Source organism: Triturus cristatus, chromosome 10 (genome assembly GCF_964204655.1).
Source record: "Triturus cristatus chromosome 10, aTriCri1.1, whole genome shotgun sequence".
Lineage (NCBI taxonomy): Eukaryota > Metazoa > Chordata > Amphibia > Caudata > Salamandridae > Triturus > Triturus cristatus.
In genome coordinates this window covers 132,300,728-132,320,700 of record NC_140593.1, presented here as the reverse complement: position 1 = coordinate 132,320,700, position 19,973 = coordinate 132,300,728, and the positions used below count along the sequence as shown (strand labels likewise).

The 19,973-nt window shown below is 42.4% G+C and overlaps 1 protein-coding gene across 5 annotated transcripts in view; it reads right to left on the bottom strand.

Annotated features, from left to right (window-relative positions):
• The window catches only part of NOD1 (nucleotide binding oligomerization domain containing 1), a 559,036-nt gene that overhangs the window by 287,095 nt on the left and 251,968 nt on the right, over positions 1–19,973 (bottom strand). For all 5 annotated transcript variants that reach the window (XR_014970015.1, XR_014970014.1, XM_085630630.1 and 2 more), the window contains one exon: positions 714–797. Coding sequence is in view for 3 of the 5 variants with exons in the window: in XM_085630630.1 (XP_085486756.1) it covers positions 714–797 (84 nt within the window). In the remaining 2 variants the exon portion in view is untranslated. The remainder of the gene's footprint in view (positions 1–713; positions 798–19,973) is intronic.

Here is a 19,973-nt window from a genome sequence, read left to right as displayed (position 1 = left end):
GTGCCGTGCAAGGAGGTGTGAGTGTTTTTAAGGCAGAAACAAAAGCTCTGATTTGCTACAATCACCCTTTTGCGAGATTCTGAAACAGCAGGAGCGGAAAAATATTGTGTTTTTCTTTGCACTTTTCTAAGTGGTGGTCAGTATTTTCAAGTGTTTGTGGGTTTTAACTCCGTGTAATGTGTGATGGGAAAGTGATATGAAACCCTTGAGTACACACAGAAGCTAAATATTTCTAAAAGACAGAATATTCTAAATTCAGCACCGAGTCCTTTACGTTGGTTGGTCAAAGTCTCTTCAAACAAACTAGTAATTGAAATAAACACACAGTCAACTTAAATAGGTTAAAGAGAAATGGGTGGCAAGGTTTGCGAGTGTAACTTTTTGTATTGAGACGTCTCTGCACAACAGCTACATTTTTCACAATCCTCTGGTCACAGACAGTAATACACAAGAAAAGCACTAGGTAATGCCTGTAATATAAGCACTCTGAATGCAGCATCAAAGATACATGTTTTAATCATCATAAGAAATAACTGGTCAGTTATCGCTTACACTGGGTACCACTGCATCTCTTCAGCTGCTGTGTACACACATCACAGGCTCGCCTAAGTGGCAGAACGCAGAGAGAGAAACACTGATTTCAGCATGCACAATTGTAACAGCTGCAGCTTCCCCTGATGGCTCTGTGCTGTAAGAAGCATGTGTGTATTTACCAGAGGATCCGCAGAGATGTGTTGTGCTGCAGGGCGTCTGCGATGCTCTCGCCTCCTTCGGTGGAGATGCCATTGCAGGCAAGGCTGCAAAAACAAGCACATGTAGAAGTCAGGAATGCAGGGCTCTGTCCTGCCAGGCTGCTGCTGCTGAGTGGGTAGAAAGGATTATTATGAAAGCACCAGGTTTGCCTCTGGCCAATAAAAGCTCTGGGGAGAAAAATCCATGGAGTGGTTTGCGGCGCTGAAAGGAGTAAGTAACAGCCAGGCCTGCCAACGTGACGGATCCAAACGCGGGGCACATTCTCCCAGCACCCTTTTAAAGAGATATCGCTCACTTATATATTTCATTTTGGGAATGTCTCCAGACAAAAACTTTATCAAACAAAATTCAAGACATATTTGAACAATAAAGAGTTCAGAGCTGGACTGACTACAATCAAGTGGCCGTGGGCCAAGCTTGCTGTTACAAGCCTTCTCCAACATTTCAATGCTTGTATTTTTGTTTCCCCTCATTTCATTTAAACTATTCTACCTTAAGTGGGTGGAATATTTTACTAGCATTATAGGCCTTCTGCTTTAGGCTATATTTTATTTAAACACCTTCACCTTTGGTTCGGGCCTATAGGTCGGGACTTTAACAAGCGTTGTAGCCTTCAACAATGAACTACGGGCGATATGTACTAATGTCTAGTAGTAAAATGCCAGTTGCAATGTGCACGCAGGATTTTTGCGACCAGTAAAGATTCTGATGAACTGATCTTTGAACTAATAGGTTTGTTAGTAGTGGGTTGGAGTCCAACCTATCTCACGCATATTAATGAGGTAAGTAGCATATTCTGCCTCACTGTGATACATTGCCATCACAGGGATGGTGGCCTGCTGGGGTCAACTCACCACCATGTATGTGATTACTTATAAATAATGTACTTTTTAATGCTGCTGGTTTTCCTTAACTGAAAACGGACTGTGTAAAAAAAAAAAGTTACTTTTTTAAAGATTAGGCAGAGGCTCCATTGTCCACCGCCCACTCATAAAGAAAAGTTATTTGACCATTCAAAAAGGATAAAGGGTCATGAATGCATACCATACCAATAAGGAATCTGTATTTGCAAGGGACGCCCTAGACACGCTGCTTCCGAATACTGAATCACTATGGTTGCCTTAACATATTCAACGATTCAGTAACCTGTTACCAAATCCATAAATGGGTTTAGTACACTCCATAAACATATTTATTGGTATCAAACCCTGCAATTTAACAAATCACATAGCGTGCGACTAGTAAATGGATTCATACATCTGCCCTGATATTACTATACAGAATACTATTATCTGCAACTATAAATTATGACAGGAAAAAACCAATATTGCCTGTGAGTGTTTTTGACAATTGAAGTGCTACAGTGTTCATATACATCAGTGAATGTTCCATTGAACTAAGCACAGAGATGCCTTAGAGTTCCTCTTTCCCTATTGCGCCCAAGTTGTTTGCTACTAGCACCTGGTGGTAGAGTGAATCGAGTATTCAAAACTAAAGTACAGCAGCAGAATAAGCAGCGTACTCTACGCACTGACCTGGGCAGTACCGAAAAAATGAAAGAAGAGAATGAAAATCTTAAGTAAGGGGGTGGGAAGCACTCGCACTGTAAGGTCACATGACTGCATGCGGGTGCCTTTCCTTGTGTAGACCCTTTTGTCCTTCGTCACACTGTTTATTAATGATCATCTTTAATAGGGAGTGGTGCAACCCAAAGAGCTGCCTCTGTCTACAGAGAGCAAAATAATGTTGATCAGTCTCTGGAAAAAGACATCTCAACTCACCAAAACGTTAGGCCACCTGGAGAAGTCTCTCTCTTTTGGGAAAACTATCTCTCGTACACCAGAAGCTACCTGGCCTCATTCAACATAAACAAGATGTACTACAGTGCCTTCATGTCTCATATGCCCAAAGCGAAATTGAGGCACCTCAATCCTTCCAAGAAGCCAGATCTAGTGGGTCTCAATCACTATGTGCTAGAGTTGAGGACAGCAAGAGCGATCATCCCATGAGTGGGTGTGAGGGACCGACCCCCCCTGTGTCTCACAAGGGCATATCAATAATCTGCAAAGCCTAAACTTCCTGTTTGAGAGATCACCGCACAAAGGCCTGGGTGAAAACTAGATCAGAGGTCAGCTAAAAACATGGAGAAGGATCCCATATGTGGGGAACACATGAAGAGTTGGTCATCCTAAAGTGGTAAACACCCATGTGTGAACACTTACTGCCTCTCAGGATGCTGTGGAATCAGAGCTTTAAAGCTGTTCCTCTTCTCCAGCACCATCTGGCTCTGCTTAGATGGCCTGACCAGGATGGATCTGTGGAATCTTCCCAGCAGTGGCCCAGCATCAGTCAATTGTTGAACCATCCAGCCTTTGCGTACCTAAGAGACCTGCTTGGTTATCTTTCTCCGTGTTGACAGAACAGGTTTCTAGTCCTGAGCTTTCATTTGAAAACCAAATTGTTTTTGGGATGTTGTGAAATAAATTTGCTTCCATTGAACAGATTACATTATCACACCTGGTAATAATGACCTAAAACAGAAAAGCCAAGAACTGGAAAAATGGTGTCCTGACAACATGAAGCTAAGTGGCAATGTTGTCTGCCCCTTTCTCCTGAAAGTTTCCCCCAGAAAGTTTCCCCCATAGACTGGGATCATCAATGGATTTTCTTCAAGAAACTCACAAGACTACTAGTTAGACCATCTCTTGGTCAACATCGTTAAGAGCCTTTTCCCCATCATTGAATCCCAGTTGTCTTTGAATCAATGCTTCACCCTCAATGCCTCAGTCCAGAGTGGCTGCTTAATTTCTGTCCAATTCCAACTTACCTCGTTTAGGGTAAGCTAGCAATATATGTGCCACAAAACAATGGACTAATTTATGGCCAAGGAACACTTGTCGTCAGACCATCAATTAGGCACATTGCTTCCTGGATAAAAGAGACTCCAGCCTACTCACCCTTCTGGACTTATTGGCAGCTTTCATTACAGTTGACCATAAGAGATTACTTTGAACCTTGGAGCACTGTCTGGGCTTTAAAACTCTAGCTTGAGCTGCTCCTGATCTTTCAGCACTGCAAGGTAACAAGTGGTGAAGATAATGAAATACATCTTGGGAGAAGCTGAGAGTCTAAGTCATACACGAGAGCTTGATCCAAGCTCATGCTTTATTCAGCTTCATTCTTGAACCCCTGAGTATGATCATTGGGAATGCAGGCATATCCTTCCATCAATCACAAATAGACATTAAAATATCAACTATTGAGGGTGTCACCACACCACACACTTTATATGTCTTTGATTAGATCACATACTGATCTAGGTTACAACACAAACCTTACACATTCACAGAAAAAAACAATGTTAGTTGAGAGAAGGTTATGGCTACAAATTAAAACCTAAGACACCCTGTATAGCAGGAGGCACCGAGCCCTGTTTTGTCAAATAATAATTCTGAATAGCAAAGGCAACGGCAATGCCAGCTTCCCTTAAGCAGAATAGGGGCAGCACTTGAAGCAGATATGAAAGTCTTCTTCACCCAAACCCGGTAGAGCAAGGGCAGCGGTGGTGCAAACCTTACATCAGAGCACCAGCAGCAGCAGTAGAAGTCTGCCTCATGCAAATCAGGAACATCATGAAAAGCATATGTGCAAGCTTCGCAATCATGACAATAAGCAGCACTTTATATACCCCTCAAAATAAAAGGCAGAAGTGTATTCATCCGTCTCAAAACAGTTATCCAATGTGAGGGAGCAGTTCACACCTCCCTCCAAAAAAAGCAGAGCATAGATAATCTAGGCAAGCCTAAATCACAAAACAGGCACAACAAGAAAGGCAAAAGTGCAAGCCTCAACCTCAAATAAGGCCTTCCATGAGGGGTTGCAGGGAAGCCTTCTACAAAAATATGAACAGCATCTGTACACACCTCAAACACAAAACAGATACAGCATGGACATTGGGATCTATGCAGGCTCCCAGACACAATATGCATAGGATTGGCGGCAACTGTGCATGCTTCTCTCACAAAACTGGTGAGAGATAGACAGCAATTCTGCAAACTTTCCTAAATCCTAAGACAACAGCAGAAGTGATGGGGAGCAGAAGGAGGTGTCATTTTAGCCTGTAGGGGGGAGCAGCAGAGGTCCCTGACCACATCAGCTTTGGGGATTGCGGACTGAAGATGTTTTGAGTCAGACACGGGGAGAGAAGTTGGTAGTGAGGTTCTAGAGGAAGTAGTAGATGCTTGCACCAAGAGTGTAGTAATAAACTCCCTCTAGATTCCAGTTGAACCGATTGCCCCTCCTGTTGCTCTTCTCATTTTGTCCTCACAACTCATCTTTCACTCTGTTCCTTCAATTCGAATTTTATTTTTAGCGGTGCATGCTTTTGTTTGCTCCTCTCATACCAGACTGTCTCCAATATAGACAACAAGGAAATTGTGTCATGCATTACAATTCTGAATCACAATTTATGATGATCAATTTTCAATCTATACGTGGATACTTTAAACTCCTCTATGTTGACTTAAAGAATGGTGTGCAAACATAAAGATGCAATATGGTACACCGACAAGCATCATGGGTCAAATAACAAATGCAGGGAATCCTTTAATTGAGTAGGTCTTTAGTAACAATCCATTGAGTACACTAAAGCAGTGGTTCTTAACCCCTGAGAGTCTATGAAGCCAACCCAGGGGGGGTCTAAGACTACTTAGAACATTAAGTAATAATAAACAGAATTATATAGTGTATTGAAATAAAGAAGTAAGTATGACAATTTTAAAGCATTCTGTAAATGTGAAGGAATTTGAAATTAGAGGCTAAAAATAAAGTTGGTACCCCCAACTGATTTGTGGGAGCACAGGTGCATCAAACAGAATATGGTTTCCCTTAAATGAAGTTAGAAAAGCTCCAACCTTCCCATTAAAATTAAAATTGTGTTTTTTCATATTTGTTTGTGAATTAAATACATCATTTTATCAAGTATGTATTGTTTTGTTGGTCAAACCATCTTGCTTTACTTAGGCTGGGGTTCGCAGCTTCCAGTAATGACTTAGTGAGGGCCACCAGATTCCAATAATTATTCAGCTGGGATCCTCGGATGCCAGTAATGATTAAGTAGGGGCCCACAAAAGTCAAAAGGTTAAGAACCACTGCACTAAAGAAATACATCAAATAAACAGGTATATTACTATGTGGCCACATGGGTAGGTTCAGATGGATGCATTAATGATATGCAGTGACAAAAAGGCCTGCCCGGGCCAGCATGGTACAGTCAAGTCATCCCAAGATTTTATTTCTCACAATCGGGTGCACATATCCAAGTTTAGATCCACTGACCAGATATGGCAGTCATAGCAAAAATGTATTCCTTGTAACAGCACACCAGGTTTTCCTCCATATGTAAAATTTGGGCCCACATGCCAATGATTGTATATATTAGAATTTTCTTTATGGGATATCTCCAGAATCACTGAATTAGTTTGTTAACTCTATACATTTTTTATGGATGTGGTATAATGACCTGAGCTTCTGACTTTGGTGCCGGTGGGAACCAGTTTCAAGCCTCTGCTTAGGTGTCAGCATCCTGTGATTCTCAGCAAATCACTCAATATCCCTGTGCTACAATTCAGCGCCTTGAGACCCTCCTCGGTGATTTGCCACACTTCACAAATCCTGGATTTATTATTTATATACAAACATGCCCACACATGGGATAACTCATTTGTTGTGACAGGTTCTCAGTGTATAATGGAAGCAAGCTAGTGCATGGTGAACGAGAGCACCGGAGTGCACCCAGACCACCGCAGAGAGATCCAAGTGATGGAGCAGGAGAATCAATTTAATTTCAAGGAAGCAGCAGAAATCAATGTGCAGCTCAGGTTTTTCAGATATAGGCCATCAATCAATCAATCAAAGAACATTTGTAGAGGGCACGGCCACCTCCAACGGAGGTGTCCCGGCGCTGAGGTGGATTCAGCAGAGTAGGAGGAGGGAGATGGACTACAGACTAGGGGCAGGCGAATAGCCAGGTCTTCAGCGCTTTCTGAAATGCTTGTTCAGTCTCTGCCTTACGAAGGTGGTCAGGCATGGAGTTCCACAAAATGCGGTTCTCACTGAGAAAGCTCTACCACCCCTCCTGGTTTTAGAGAAGCGGGGGATCCTGAGAAGTTGCTGAAGATTGGATCTCAAGGCACAATGTGGACTCCAGAAATACCACTTCTGGAGTCCACATTGTGTCTGGAATTACTGCTGCATCCCCTTATGCCAAGAGAGGCTGTCGGTACCAAGTTGTCAAAAGATTGTGCGTCGTCATCCGTAACCAGAGTGAGGCTGTGACCAGCGGGTCGAGCTGCACAACTTGATCTGTTGTGACTGACCCCGAGGACCAGGAGGACACCAAGGAGGATGTCACACCCTCATCGGGCTCCAGTTGAGAGCTAAAGGATTGAATTCCCTCCACTGGGGAGAAATTGACTACTTTGTGAGCTGGAAGATGTTCTGATCACTGGGGAGAGATGGCAGCGCTGCTCAGGAGAGGGCGCCTGCACTGCCAGGTGCTGCTATGTATGCCGTGCACAGTCTAAATTCTCTGAACAGAATCCAAACTTGTGACTGCCTGTGTTCAGAGCACTCACTGCAATGCCTAATGATTCCATGCTGCAGGAGGGGGTAACACTTGAACTGGGTCTATGGGGCCCCAGGGCATTTGCTGCTGAAGGTGCTTAGTCAACAGACACTTTAGACTAATTTCTAAGAGTCAGAGGGGAACTCTTGAGTACAGTCTACTAGTCAGCATTCTCTGGATGTGGCCACAAGTGAATGGGGAATAACCCCGACCACATTACATGGCAGAGAGTGGGGCAGGGATTTGCCTGACAAACACTAGAGCCTAGACCTTAAGGGGATTGTGTTATCGCTTACAAATGTTGTTATACCGTTGCACGTGTTGAGTTTGAAATAAAATTCTTATTCTTCTTATAAAAGCAAGTAATTGACTGGACAAAGGAGCCTTTGACTGCTCGTCCACAGCTACCACTGAAAGTCAAGTGCAGAAGGGGTACCTGGCCCAGTTGCTCAGGATCCATAGTAGGTCAGGCCCAGGGACATATGGAGTAAAAGGCCTCAACCACCATGGATGGGCCCAGTAGAACCTGCATGTCCCGCGGCCTACTGAAAGGGGTTCTGGCAACTCCCATGGGCAGATTCTGACTGTCACGCCTATTTATGATCATCATCAAATTTCAGGAATGCCTGTCATTAGGCTGATGATCTTTACCACCATTATGCAAGTGACAGCAATTATTAAGTTATGAATACTATATAATTATGCTAGTAATATCACAAATGTAACAAATGTCTAATATACCGAAAAACAGCCTTCAATTATGCTGTAGTTAATCTTAATATCACAATGAATGCCCACTCTATATCAGGAATGGGAAACTAATATGACAGGTATAGCCAGCATTTTTCAACTTCAACAGGGAGTATAGAGGTTTATTTAAAGTCCACTGTGTTCAACACTCCACAGGGACGCAATACCAGAGGCAACTTAGGAAGGGTCCCGAGTAGAAGGCGGCAACACCACTTGACACTGGTCAGCTAGGGCGAGAGCTTGGAGGTAGCATCCATCGCCTGCTATGCAACATTCAAGTGAAGGTAACAAGGGTAGTTAAAAGGAGTGATTTGACTAGTCCCACATTGTGTTGCTTCTATGAGGAGATTAATATATTATTTTTAGTTGTAATGCTTATGTTGGTTTTGCTAGTAGTTTGAAAGTGTAGATTGAGTCTAGTCTTAGATAGGTACGTATTGAGATACCGTCTATTATGGATAGTTTAGACTTCTACACGCCAACATTCAACACATAGGAAGCAGATCAGGAGGATTTGTGTTCTATTACATCACTCCTAAAGTGTGGAACAACCTCCCTTTCAAAATCAGAGCTGCCTCCTCTCTTCTTGAATTCTGCAAAAAGCTGAAGACCTGGTTTCAATAACTTAACCTGCAATAGGCAGGGCTGGGCACACACACCTACTCAGCACCAGGATACCCTCCTGGGTGATAGTGTGCTTTACAAATACGCATAGCATAACAGCATAACGCTTAGCATGTATTGTTGTCCATGCTGGATTTCTATTTTTTACAATGAACAAGTTCTATTAGCAAGGTGTATGCGGTCAAGTGCTTTTTGCCACTACCTTTGGTGAAAAAGAAAAGGAGAGTAGAACAACTGTTGTAAAAAAACCCTCACCCACCTAGTAGGTGGCATGCTTCATCATCGGGGCCCAACTGGATTACCTAATGCAATCCAGCTGTGCTACAACGCCTGAGTTACAGCGGAGCAGGTTGTTTAGTGAAAAGGAAGTGATGTGCTATGTGAAGTGTGATTACGAGTTAAAAATGTCTCTTGGAGTACCCTTTTGAAAATTTTTAATATAAGGGTCCTAGGACATGAGTAAAAACAAATACGGGATCTCTGCGGGGGTATGGTATATACCCTAGTATCCCTGATTTATTTAGGTCTACTAGTTTCAGCCTTTGGGATAGTTCTTAAGGCTTTCTTCAGGACCAAAAATAGTGCGTAGCCTGAAAATTGTAGGAGGCCACGTGGGGTGTAGATATCAGCACACACCCTAAAGTGTGCTGTGAGTGTAGTGGGTTGTGGTTTTTACTCACAAAACCTCTGATCGGAGTACCTGTAAATAAAAAGATTAGTGAATACAAGTACACAGTTGTTTATTCATGCATCAGTATTATTAATGCATGCTCCTATTTGTTTATAGCTGGTGGTTTCATGCATGTGGTAGGGTGGGCATGCATGATGGCTGACCACTATAAATGTAAAACTTGCGTGGCTACAATGTGCCCCGGTGATGCTAAAAATAAGCGGGAAATCCATAGGCACATGAGGGTAAGTGATAATGGCACGAAAAATTGGGCACATTGTACTCATATACATTATCGCCTATGGGGATTCATAGGTGGAGTATTACATTTACCTTCTAAATGTAATCAAATATATCTGGTTGTGACGCGTGATAGTAATCACATAAACCATAAAGACAGACTTCAGACATACAAAGTTGACATTTAACAACATATATCTAGTTGTGGCGCGTAGTTCTTATTCTGTGAAAATCACGGAAAACATAGAAACAGACCAACAACATGAAGGACTGACAATGGCGGTCTCACATTAGCTCTGAGTATGTTATGCCTCTGAAATCCGATCGGCCTGCAATGTCCCATGCTGACCCCATCAAGATAGAGAGGTAATGAGGATATCTGGAAAGAAAAGTTATGTGGAGGAACCCAATATGTGCAGCATTGATATGGCTCCTCGAAAGTTGGTACTCACATTTGCCAGGGGAGAAAGGTCGTGATCACCTACGCAGCCGATCGAATCCGCTTGTTAAGCCCTGTTCAGGTAACTGAGCCGGCACTAAATAGGAAGCGGAAGTGCTTACAAGATCACGTGAGAAGCTGCCCAGAACCTCTAGTACGTTGATGTTCATTGGGGCGTAGGGAGACGCATGCGTAGCGAGACAACGGGGGTTGGGATGTCTAGTGCGAATTATTTACATTCACAAAGCGTGAGAACGATTGGTGCTAACGATTAGGTGTTTCACGCTAGTGCTCGGAAGGGAGGCGCATGCGTGTGAACATATTTATATGTGTCAGTATCCAAATAAAGTTGGCCACCAGCGCAACGTCTTGAGCGATTTGTAAACAATCACACACCGTGAGAACGATCACGTGTGGAGGTGGCGTGGAGGTGTATCACGCTGGTGCTCGAAAGGGAGGCGCATGCGTGTGGATATATTTGTATGTGTCAGTATCCAAAATAAAGTAAAGTTAGATCGGAGATCTTGAAAACACAACAAACAATGGCTGCAGGAAGAGCAATGGTATATCTATTCAAACTATTGAGGGGATAGATGTAATGCATTAGAAATTATGCGTCACAAAAATGTGTCGGAGCAGATGTAATGCATAAGTATCAACATGTGAACTCCTTTTAAGTGGACAGGTGTCATGGAGTTATCTTAGATGTAGTAGATATATAGGGTACATGTGACATATCTATATGTATCTGTATTACTGTCTGGCCTAGACTTATGATACCCAATTGCTTAAATATTCGTGGTCCATACTGAATGGTGTTGGTATGGGTCATGAGAATATATAAGGGTATGTATGTTTATGTGTCAATGTATGTAGTTACAGACGTCGTATACTGTTCCAAGGCACATTGTCATTAAGCCCCGATATGTGGGTCTGTACACCCAACGTTGTTCTTTTTCGAACAACTGTTCCTGCATATTTCCCAGGTTTGGCTCAAGTTGTTCGATTATTACCCAGAACATATCGTTGGTAGTGTGTCCCGTTGCGAGGTAATGGTCTGTCAGTTTCGTGGTACTCCTTTTGCAGCGGATGTTGCTTCGATGTTCGCATATTCTGGTTTTAATTTTTCTGCTGGTCTTGCCAACATAGCGTAGTTTGCAAGGACATGTAATAAGATAAATTACATTTGCAGAGTTACAGTTTGTGTGTCTCTTGAAAGTCCAAATTTTGCCTTCCTCTAAGTGTAGAGTTTTAGTTGTCTGTGTGAGATGACAAATGCTACAGTTCCCACATGGGAAATGGCCAGTCACTTCTGGTAGACCCCATGCATTCCGTACAGTGCTGGGGGTATTCACAGTTTTTTTGGGGCGAGTGGATATGAGACTATCTCTGAGATTTTGAGATCTTTTATAGGAGAACAGTGGTTTTTCCCATTGAACTTTTCCTGAGGTCACGATTTCCCAATTGGTTTGAATCAGTCTAGCAACTTTATTCGAAATGGAGTTATAAGTAGTGACACAGGTGAGTGGTATGCTTGTAGTCGTGTTGATTTTGGGTTCTAGTAGACTGTCCCGATTCTGGTTCCTTGCTCTTTTCTGTGCTTTTTGGATGGTTTTCTTTGGGTATTCACGATTCCTCAGTTTTTCTGTCAGTTGTTCTGATTGAGATTTGAACTCCTTTATTTTTTTTATTTTTTATTTTTATTAAGCATTTCTGCAACGTTGACAAATTTAGTACAACCAACAGAACAAACTAGCCAGTATTATAGTACATCCATATACAGTATGCCGCTAGATGTCATACATATGTTAACAAATTGCTACAGTTGTCCTGTCAATTTCAAAGTAGGCAATGCACAATACTAAGTCGGAACCAGGAAGCAGGAGCCAGCACGCAACAGAATCGCATAGAAAGACAATTGTAGAGGACTACACAGGCAATAAGCAAAGCTGTTACATTGCGTCAGATCCATCTACAGCAAGGGGAGTAAACAGCATGCCACCCCATCATTCCGAATGTCCCCCCTCACACCCCGCCTCACCCCACAGAGATCACTCATTCAAGGTATTACCTTCTGACTCCATGCCTTGACGCTCCTGGGCCCAACTCACAAACGGTTCCCAGATGTCACGAGGTCGGGAGGCAGTCGGCATCAACTCCCAGAATGTGTGTAGCTGCGTGTACCCATACGTTACGTCAGTCAGCCAACTTTTCACTGTGGGCACCCTACGTCTGCGCCAATGGAGCGCAACTTGTCGTTTAGCAAATAATAGGAGCAGCTCATGCAGTTTGCGTGATTTTGGCGGAGTGTCTCTGACATACCCCTATATCCCAAGCATAGGGGACGGGATGTCTGAGCGACCAACAATTTGGTTTACCAAACTAAAGATCTGAAACCAATACCTCTCGGGCAGGACCATGCTATGTGTAAAAAAGAGGCCGGGGAGCATCTACATCTCCAACACTCATCTGTCTCACGCAGCCCCATTTTTTTCAGACCTATAGGGGTTCTATAGAACCTGTGTAAGTACTTTGAACTCCTTTATTTCACTGCAATTGCGGCGTAGTCTAAGATATTGACCATAGGGTAAGTTGTCCCTCAATGGTCTCGGGTGAAAACTCTGGAAATGTAGGAGGGGGTTCTTAGCTGTTGGTTTAAAATGTGTTTTCGTCGTGAGGACCCCGTTTCGGGTTTCTATTTCCAGGTCCAGGAAAGTGATACTTTCACGACTTGTTGTATGTGTGAATCGTAGGTTAGGACCCAGTGTATTGATCCAGTTTAAAAATTCACTAAGTCTTTGTTCCTCATTTGTTCATATCAGAAAGACATCATCAATATATCTCTTGTAGAATGTGATGTCTTTGTTGTATGTGATTGTGGATTCAGGATGTGTAGACCCTCAAAAATCGACACATACAGCCCCGCTACGCTAGGAGCGAATGTGCTCCCCATCGAAGTACCGTATTGTTGCAAAAAAAAGGGTTCCTTTGTATTCAAAAAAGTTATCTTTTAGAGCTAATTCTGCACATTCCATGATGAAGGCTTTAGGTGTTTTGTAGTTCCAGGTTTTTTTGTCTAGTGATGTACGGATAACCTCAAGTGTATCATCTTGGGGCAGGCTAGTGTATAGGCTTTCTATATCCATACTCACTAAGATCGATGTTGAGGGACTGAACTGGAGATTGTTAATCTGGCTGAGTAGATCTTTTGTGTCTTTCAGGTATGCAGGAGTTGATTGAACTAGTGGTTGTAAGTAAAAATCGCAAAAACGAGACAGAGGTTCAAGAAGTGAACCTATTCCGGATACAATCGGTCTGCCTGGTGGTGGTATTTTGTTTTTGTGAATCTTTGGGATTGTGTAAAAGTAGGGTATTGAGGTGCCTCCAGAGGTCAGGAAGGATGCTTCATGTTTGCTAATATAGCCATTCGCTTCTGCCTCATGTACCAAAATGTTTATTTTGGTTTTTAGTTGGCCCAGTATTTACCAGGGGATAGATAGAATATTGGCATATGTTCACTGTATGTCAAGTATGTGCCACAATTGTCTCAGGGATAGACAGAATGCCACCAGGAATAGGAGCAATATATGATTCTTGGCCAGTGTTATGCCAGGGATAGCCGAAATGTTTCATGCACTTGTCCGCCCTTCATGCTAGTCCCTTACAGCCACACACACACACAAAGAGGAAGACACACATGAGCTAACACACAAGGGCATACTGACGCACATGATGACACACACACCAATTCATTCATGTGTACACATGTGCACATACATATGTGATTCTTAATGTCAGCCCATCCCTCACTTCCCTCCTGGGCATCAGGGGTGATCCAGATTTCCAGAAGCACTGTGGCTCATGATACTGCTCTTTTGGATCTACCAAACTCCAAAGTACAAGAACAGGTGCAGGTGGCCATAATAAGAGGTAGGGGGTGATGGAAATGTGTGCCTTAGAACCAAACAGCAACATGGAGCCAGGTAACAGCAGGGCTCCGGACATAGAGAGTGGCTGGTGGCAGCTCTCCATCTCTTTAGCCCTGAGAAGGTCTAACACAAGCACAGCTTCGGCCAGTGCTCTATGAGCTGGCTGGGGAATGGCAGGCTTGGGTTGGCAGATCGAGGGATTCAGGGGCTAAAGAGGCACAAAGCAGGGACTGTGGGGAAGCATGTTGGCAGCAATGGCTTCTCCGTACTCTGTGATTCTTCTCAATCCCGCCTACTACTCTCATTGGCCGGCCTTCTAAAGGAAAGTAGAAGAATGTGGGGCTCATCTTCGGTCCACCTAGATGCCAGTCAAGTAGGACTGAGGAGAGGTGAATGATGAATGTGTGACATGATAGGTGCTCGAACATATTCATATCAATGTGCACAACCTATCATAACACGCGGGTAGAGGAGGTAATGTAACGAAGCGTAGACTTCATGTTCAGGTAGGATGTTTCTTAATGAACCAGCAAGGGACAGATGCCCCACAAGGACTTAGGTAGTTCACTCCAAAGACTTATCCTCCAAGTGATACAGCTGATTCCCCTAGACATGGATATCAGTACCAACATTGCTTCTTGAATTATCTACCATGCTGAGCTGCAGCACCGAAACAGACAGGAAACACAAGGAACTAGAGCCAACCACACAGATCTCCTGCAGATCCACACAGACAGGACACATAGAGATCTATGAACTAACATATCTATCTGTCCATTGCATCTGCAAAGAAAAGAGATAAAAGGACTTAAGTCCAGAGAAGTACTTCATCTTTAGAAGAAGATTATTCCCTAAATCTGAGTATTACATTCGTAGTTAATGGGAATTAAATGTTTGTAAAATGAAGTGAAAATTCTCACAAATATGTGATTTGTAGTTTAGGGTAGAAATGGTATGGCACGCCATGTCCCATAAATTAGGATATGTATTTTATTGACATGGGAAGTTTAAAGAGTAAATACATTTGTGCTGATTGTTCTCATGTACTATTTAGGAGTAAAGAGACTTCATTAGTAAAAGAAGGAACGTTGGAACTAGGTCAAGCATAGACTCTAACCTGTTAGATTATACAGTTCTGCATGTCTAAGTTTGAAAAAATAGAGAAATGTTTCATACCCATTTTAGGAATGGACAGTGTTTTAATAAACATACAACAATGCAAATACAATTTTAGGTGCGATATCTTTTTTTCCCTTCTTGCATTGCACCTTATTGACTCAGCAGAGCAGATGCACTAATAAAATAAGGGTCCACTCGGAAGTATTAATTCATGTTTTACAGATGTAGAATATGCTGGGTATAAAAACTGAGTTAGGCTTCACTTAGGGCCTGATTACGAGTTTGGCGGTCTGAGGAAGTAATATGCTGGTGGTGCCACGCATATTACGAGTTTCCTCACAGTCCTCCTTTTCACGGCGGTGTGCCTGCCATGAAAAGGGTGGTGGTGAGGAAACTAAGGTGCCTCTGGGCCTGGAGATGCATGCAGGGGGTTCACATGTTGTACCCCCCTGTATGTTTGCACCCCAGTTACTGCACGGCATGGACTGCAGGACATGGTGCATTCCATGCTGTACAGGAATATACTGCAGCAGTCCTACAGGTGGGTGTCTTTCTAAAGCTCTCCTATGAGGGATTAAACTCGTAATCCGGCAGGCGGTCTGATTACGAGTTTGGCGGTCTTCCTGCAGGGCGCTGGCATAGCAGCCCGCAGGAAGACCGACAAACTCACAATCAGGCCCTGAGACTCAGGCTGAGAGAGTAAGACCCTATCTCCGGTTTTCACATCACATCATCAATAGGTAAAATGGGAACTGCCCCTTGTGTACTGTGCCAACTGTATGAAACTTGTGTATTTTCATACCTGGGTAATCAAACCTGACATATTAATCATATCAGAATTAAAGAGAATGACTCGTCAAAAGCTGTTCAAGTATGGCTCAATTGTGAGATAAAGAACTAGGGCCCGATTCACAGAACTAACTTAAGACAAAATCCTAAACTTACTACCATTTTGGTATTCACAGAAGGCACTTACTCATTTTGGTATTCACAGAAGGCACTTACTCAGTTCGGTATTCACAGAAGTTAGGAGTCCTAACTTTAGGACTCCTAAATGCCTTCTGTGAATACCGAACGTCTTAAAATTAGGATTTTTCTCAGTTAGGGAGTACTAAAGTTAGGAGTCCTAACTTTACTACTACTAAATTGAGAAAAATCCAAATGTTAAGACTTTCGGTATTCACAGAAGGTATTTAGGAGTCCTAAAGTTAGGAGTCCTAACTTTGCTACTCCTAAACTGCGAAAAATCCTAATTTTAAGACTTTCGGTATTCACAGAAGGCATTTAGGAGTCCTAAAGTTAGGACTCCTAACTTCTGTGAATACCGAAATGAGTAAGTGCCTTCTGTGGATACCAAAATGAGTAAGTGCCTTCTGTGAATACCAAAATGGTAGTAAGTTTAGGATTTTGTCTTAAATTAGTTCTGTGAATCGTGCCCCTAGTGTTTTCAAAGAGGACTGCTACGGTTACGTGGAGAAGGTTGTAGTCCTCAGGGTAGAAGGGCAATGTTGAGTTTGAAAATCTAAGTAGCTTACATTTACATTTTTGTATTTAATATGCCTTCTGAAGTTAAGGCCTTCACTAATAATCACTGAACTAATTTGAGAGATTACATTGGATACTAAAAAGAGTGTCCGTGGCATCCAGGAGTTTTATGGCAAAATCTAGGTTTAAAGACCTTTTCAGTTTAAAAAACTTAAAGTTCAAATTTAAAGGTGAAATACGCAGCTAAAGCTTTTTGTTTCAAAATATATAGTTCAAATTTTCATTACTTTTCATAACTAAGCACACGTGCATTTAAGGGAATTCCTCCAAGCTGATTACAGATTATTTAATCGTGATATTACAGCTGATTTTTGATGTCCTCCTTCCAGCCTCATTATTGCTACTCCAACTCCATTTACTCCTAGTAATCCAGAAATTCAGTTATGTATGGCGGGAGTGGTATCTAGAAATCCAAAGATTTTTGGGGTGGGATACCCCATTGTGCTATAATCCCGAATTCATTGTAGTCTATGGATATCCCCTTGGTCTTCATCTGTCTTTCCAAAAGGTTGCATGCATGCAAAGTAATGTGTTTAACTTAAACAAGATTTCCCTACGTTAGCTAACATTTTTGTTGCATAAAAATGTAAAATTAATTCACATCTTTGTATGATTTGTAAACTTATGAGGAATTTGGAATTGATAAATATTTTAATCCTAGATGAGGTTTCTTAACGATTTTTCTGTTAATACACTGACTAATTCATTTTAATCAGTAGCATTAACTAGATATATTTACATGTCATATATTTACACGTTTTTAATTTTCAAACACAATTCGGGCTCAGTTGTTTTCTTTTTATCTGTGTGCTTTCAAAAGCTTAGCCCTAACACAGGTTTCTAGATTTTTTCTTTCTTTTTACAAACCATTTTAATCTCACACATTTGTGATCATGGCCATTGGTCCACATGATTTACTTGAAGTGAGTCAAGAGTACTACTCCCATAATACAATATTATGTTAAATAAGACTGACTTCATGGTGCTATCTGGGTCATCCACATCAGTATCTGTTGAAGCAGGGATCTCACACGTGGCGCGTGCTTGCAGACGCTGCGGAAGGATGTGCACTGAGCCCTAACAAAACAAGACAAGTGTCCTCATTCGTGCAGTATTTTAGTGGCTGTGTCAAGGCACGCGCAATGACCTACCATCTTGTCGTATCACTGAATAATAGCACTAGAGCACACTAAAATAGGTCGGTGCTGTAAGCCGCCGCTGAACTCGCTGTCAGCGCCGGTCAGTAAGTAGTACATGTGGGTCCAAGACCCCATTCTTCATCGGCTATCTTCTGGGGCTGGCTTGACGTTTCTATTAGTTACAGTCTGTGTGGCACGCGACCTCTGCAGCACATGCTCTGATTGCATTTAAAATCTGCAGTGTTCTTGCAAATTCAACTTCATATAACAAAGGATGCAGGGATGTTTGTTACAATCTGCTTAGACTTTAAGAGGCACATAATGGTCTACCAAGGGTTGATCACAGGTCACTCTATTAATATTTCAAGTACTAAATATAATAACAACAACAACAAGAAAGAAGAAGGAAGAAGAAGAAGAATACAAATAAAAATAATGAGAATAATTATTGACTTGTTTTTATATAGGGTTTAGTTTAGTGGGTATTCAAGGTGACTTCCCAGAGGCAGGTCTCAATAGCATGGACTATGCTGAATATTTCCCCACAGTGCTCTGCCTGTGTTTGCTCTCACTCTTCCTCATGTCCTCTTCCCAAGCCCTCTCCTTCTGGATAGGGATGTGCCGCAGACTCCCCGAGGGAGTGGAGGATGGCTGTACAGCCAAGGAGACGGGTGTGACCCAGAAACACAGGCGGTATTGGCTCTGTGGTCTCTCCATGGTACTGAATGTCACCTTTTTCCCTCTCTTATTTTCTGGTCCCCTTTGCCCCTTTTTGCCCAGCTTTATTTCTGCTTTAAACTGGTTTTCCTCTTACTTGTGGGGTGTCTCATTAGACCCAGCGTTATGATTTTTTTAATGTAGGGGTTAACCTGGTGCGACCACTTCACCCCTCCCACTGTGCAGCCTTTATTTTTTTCTCATCTATATGTTCAGTGGGGTTTGTTCCAGTACCTGTGTAACAACATGCATCTCGATTACCCAATTTAATGGTTCTTGATTTACAAACCCCGCAATGATGGAAGGCTGACTTGGCCCTGCTGTGATAGAAGGTTGTGACCTGATGATCACAGCAAAAGAAAGAGGCAACCATTCACCCCAATGAGCAAACTGACCGGTCCATGGTCCAATAAATTGTCCTTTTAGAGATATGAATACTTTTGACAATTGAAGCAATACTACAGTGGGTTTTGGCCCCAGGTTTGTGTAGAAGTAGGCCATAGCAGCGACTGCTCAAGAACCATGGGAACCCTGTACGTCATGACGTAATCACAGTTTGGCTTCTGGTGGGACTTGCATATATAGTATAACATACGGGGAAACCCAGTATTCCTAGAAACCAGGGTGCATGAATGTCCCATCGAAAAAAGTGAAACCACCAGATTCAATTAGTATGGGATACACCTGAGGGGGACTCTCTTGGGGAGCCAAAAAGTGTAACCCCCTGAATGAAATAAATGAAAAAAACATGCTTTTATAAATAAGAGGCACACAAGGTTTTATAACAAAACAACAATTCATTGGAACAACCCATGCATTCATATTAGGTGCTCCAGCGCGAGGCAAGTGAGACGCATGATCAGAGCTAATGTGAGAGTCACTGCTACAGAAAGACAAACTGTTTTCATTGTGTTTTGGGATTCTTCAAAAGGTAGCATAGACCGTACCACAGGTTCAGGTCTCAAATAAAAAAACATTTAATGCCCAATCAAAACAGAAAATGCCTTGACCTTTTAATCCCCGATGTTGTTTAGATACAAGATGCATACCGACACCATAGCACACGAAGGCCCAGATTACAACTGTGGGCATAATTGCTTTTTGGATGCAAATTTATGTATGCCTCTAAAAAAGGAATCTAAGTAGAATGATATTTGCCCATGCGCTAAATGCACACGCACTATTTGCCCATGTGAAAACTGCTGGCTCTTCACCCACAAAGTATTTGTAGGTAAAACCCAGCCAGAATCATGCTGGTAAATTGCATAAAATTCCGTTTTTTACACCCTGAATCCTATTCTAAATTGCACAGATTGGCTTTTCGCCACCTGGAATGAATTCCAGAGTGCAAAACTGAGAATTCACACTATCTGCCACCAGGATCCTTGCCAGGTTTCATCCTCCATGAGCTTGTGAGCAAATA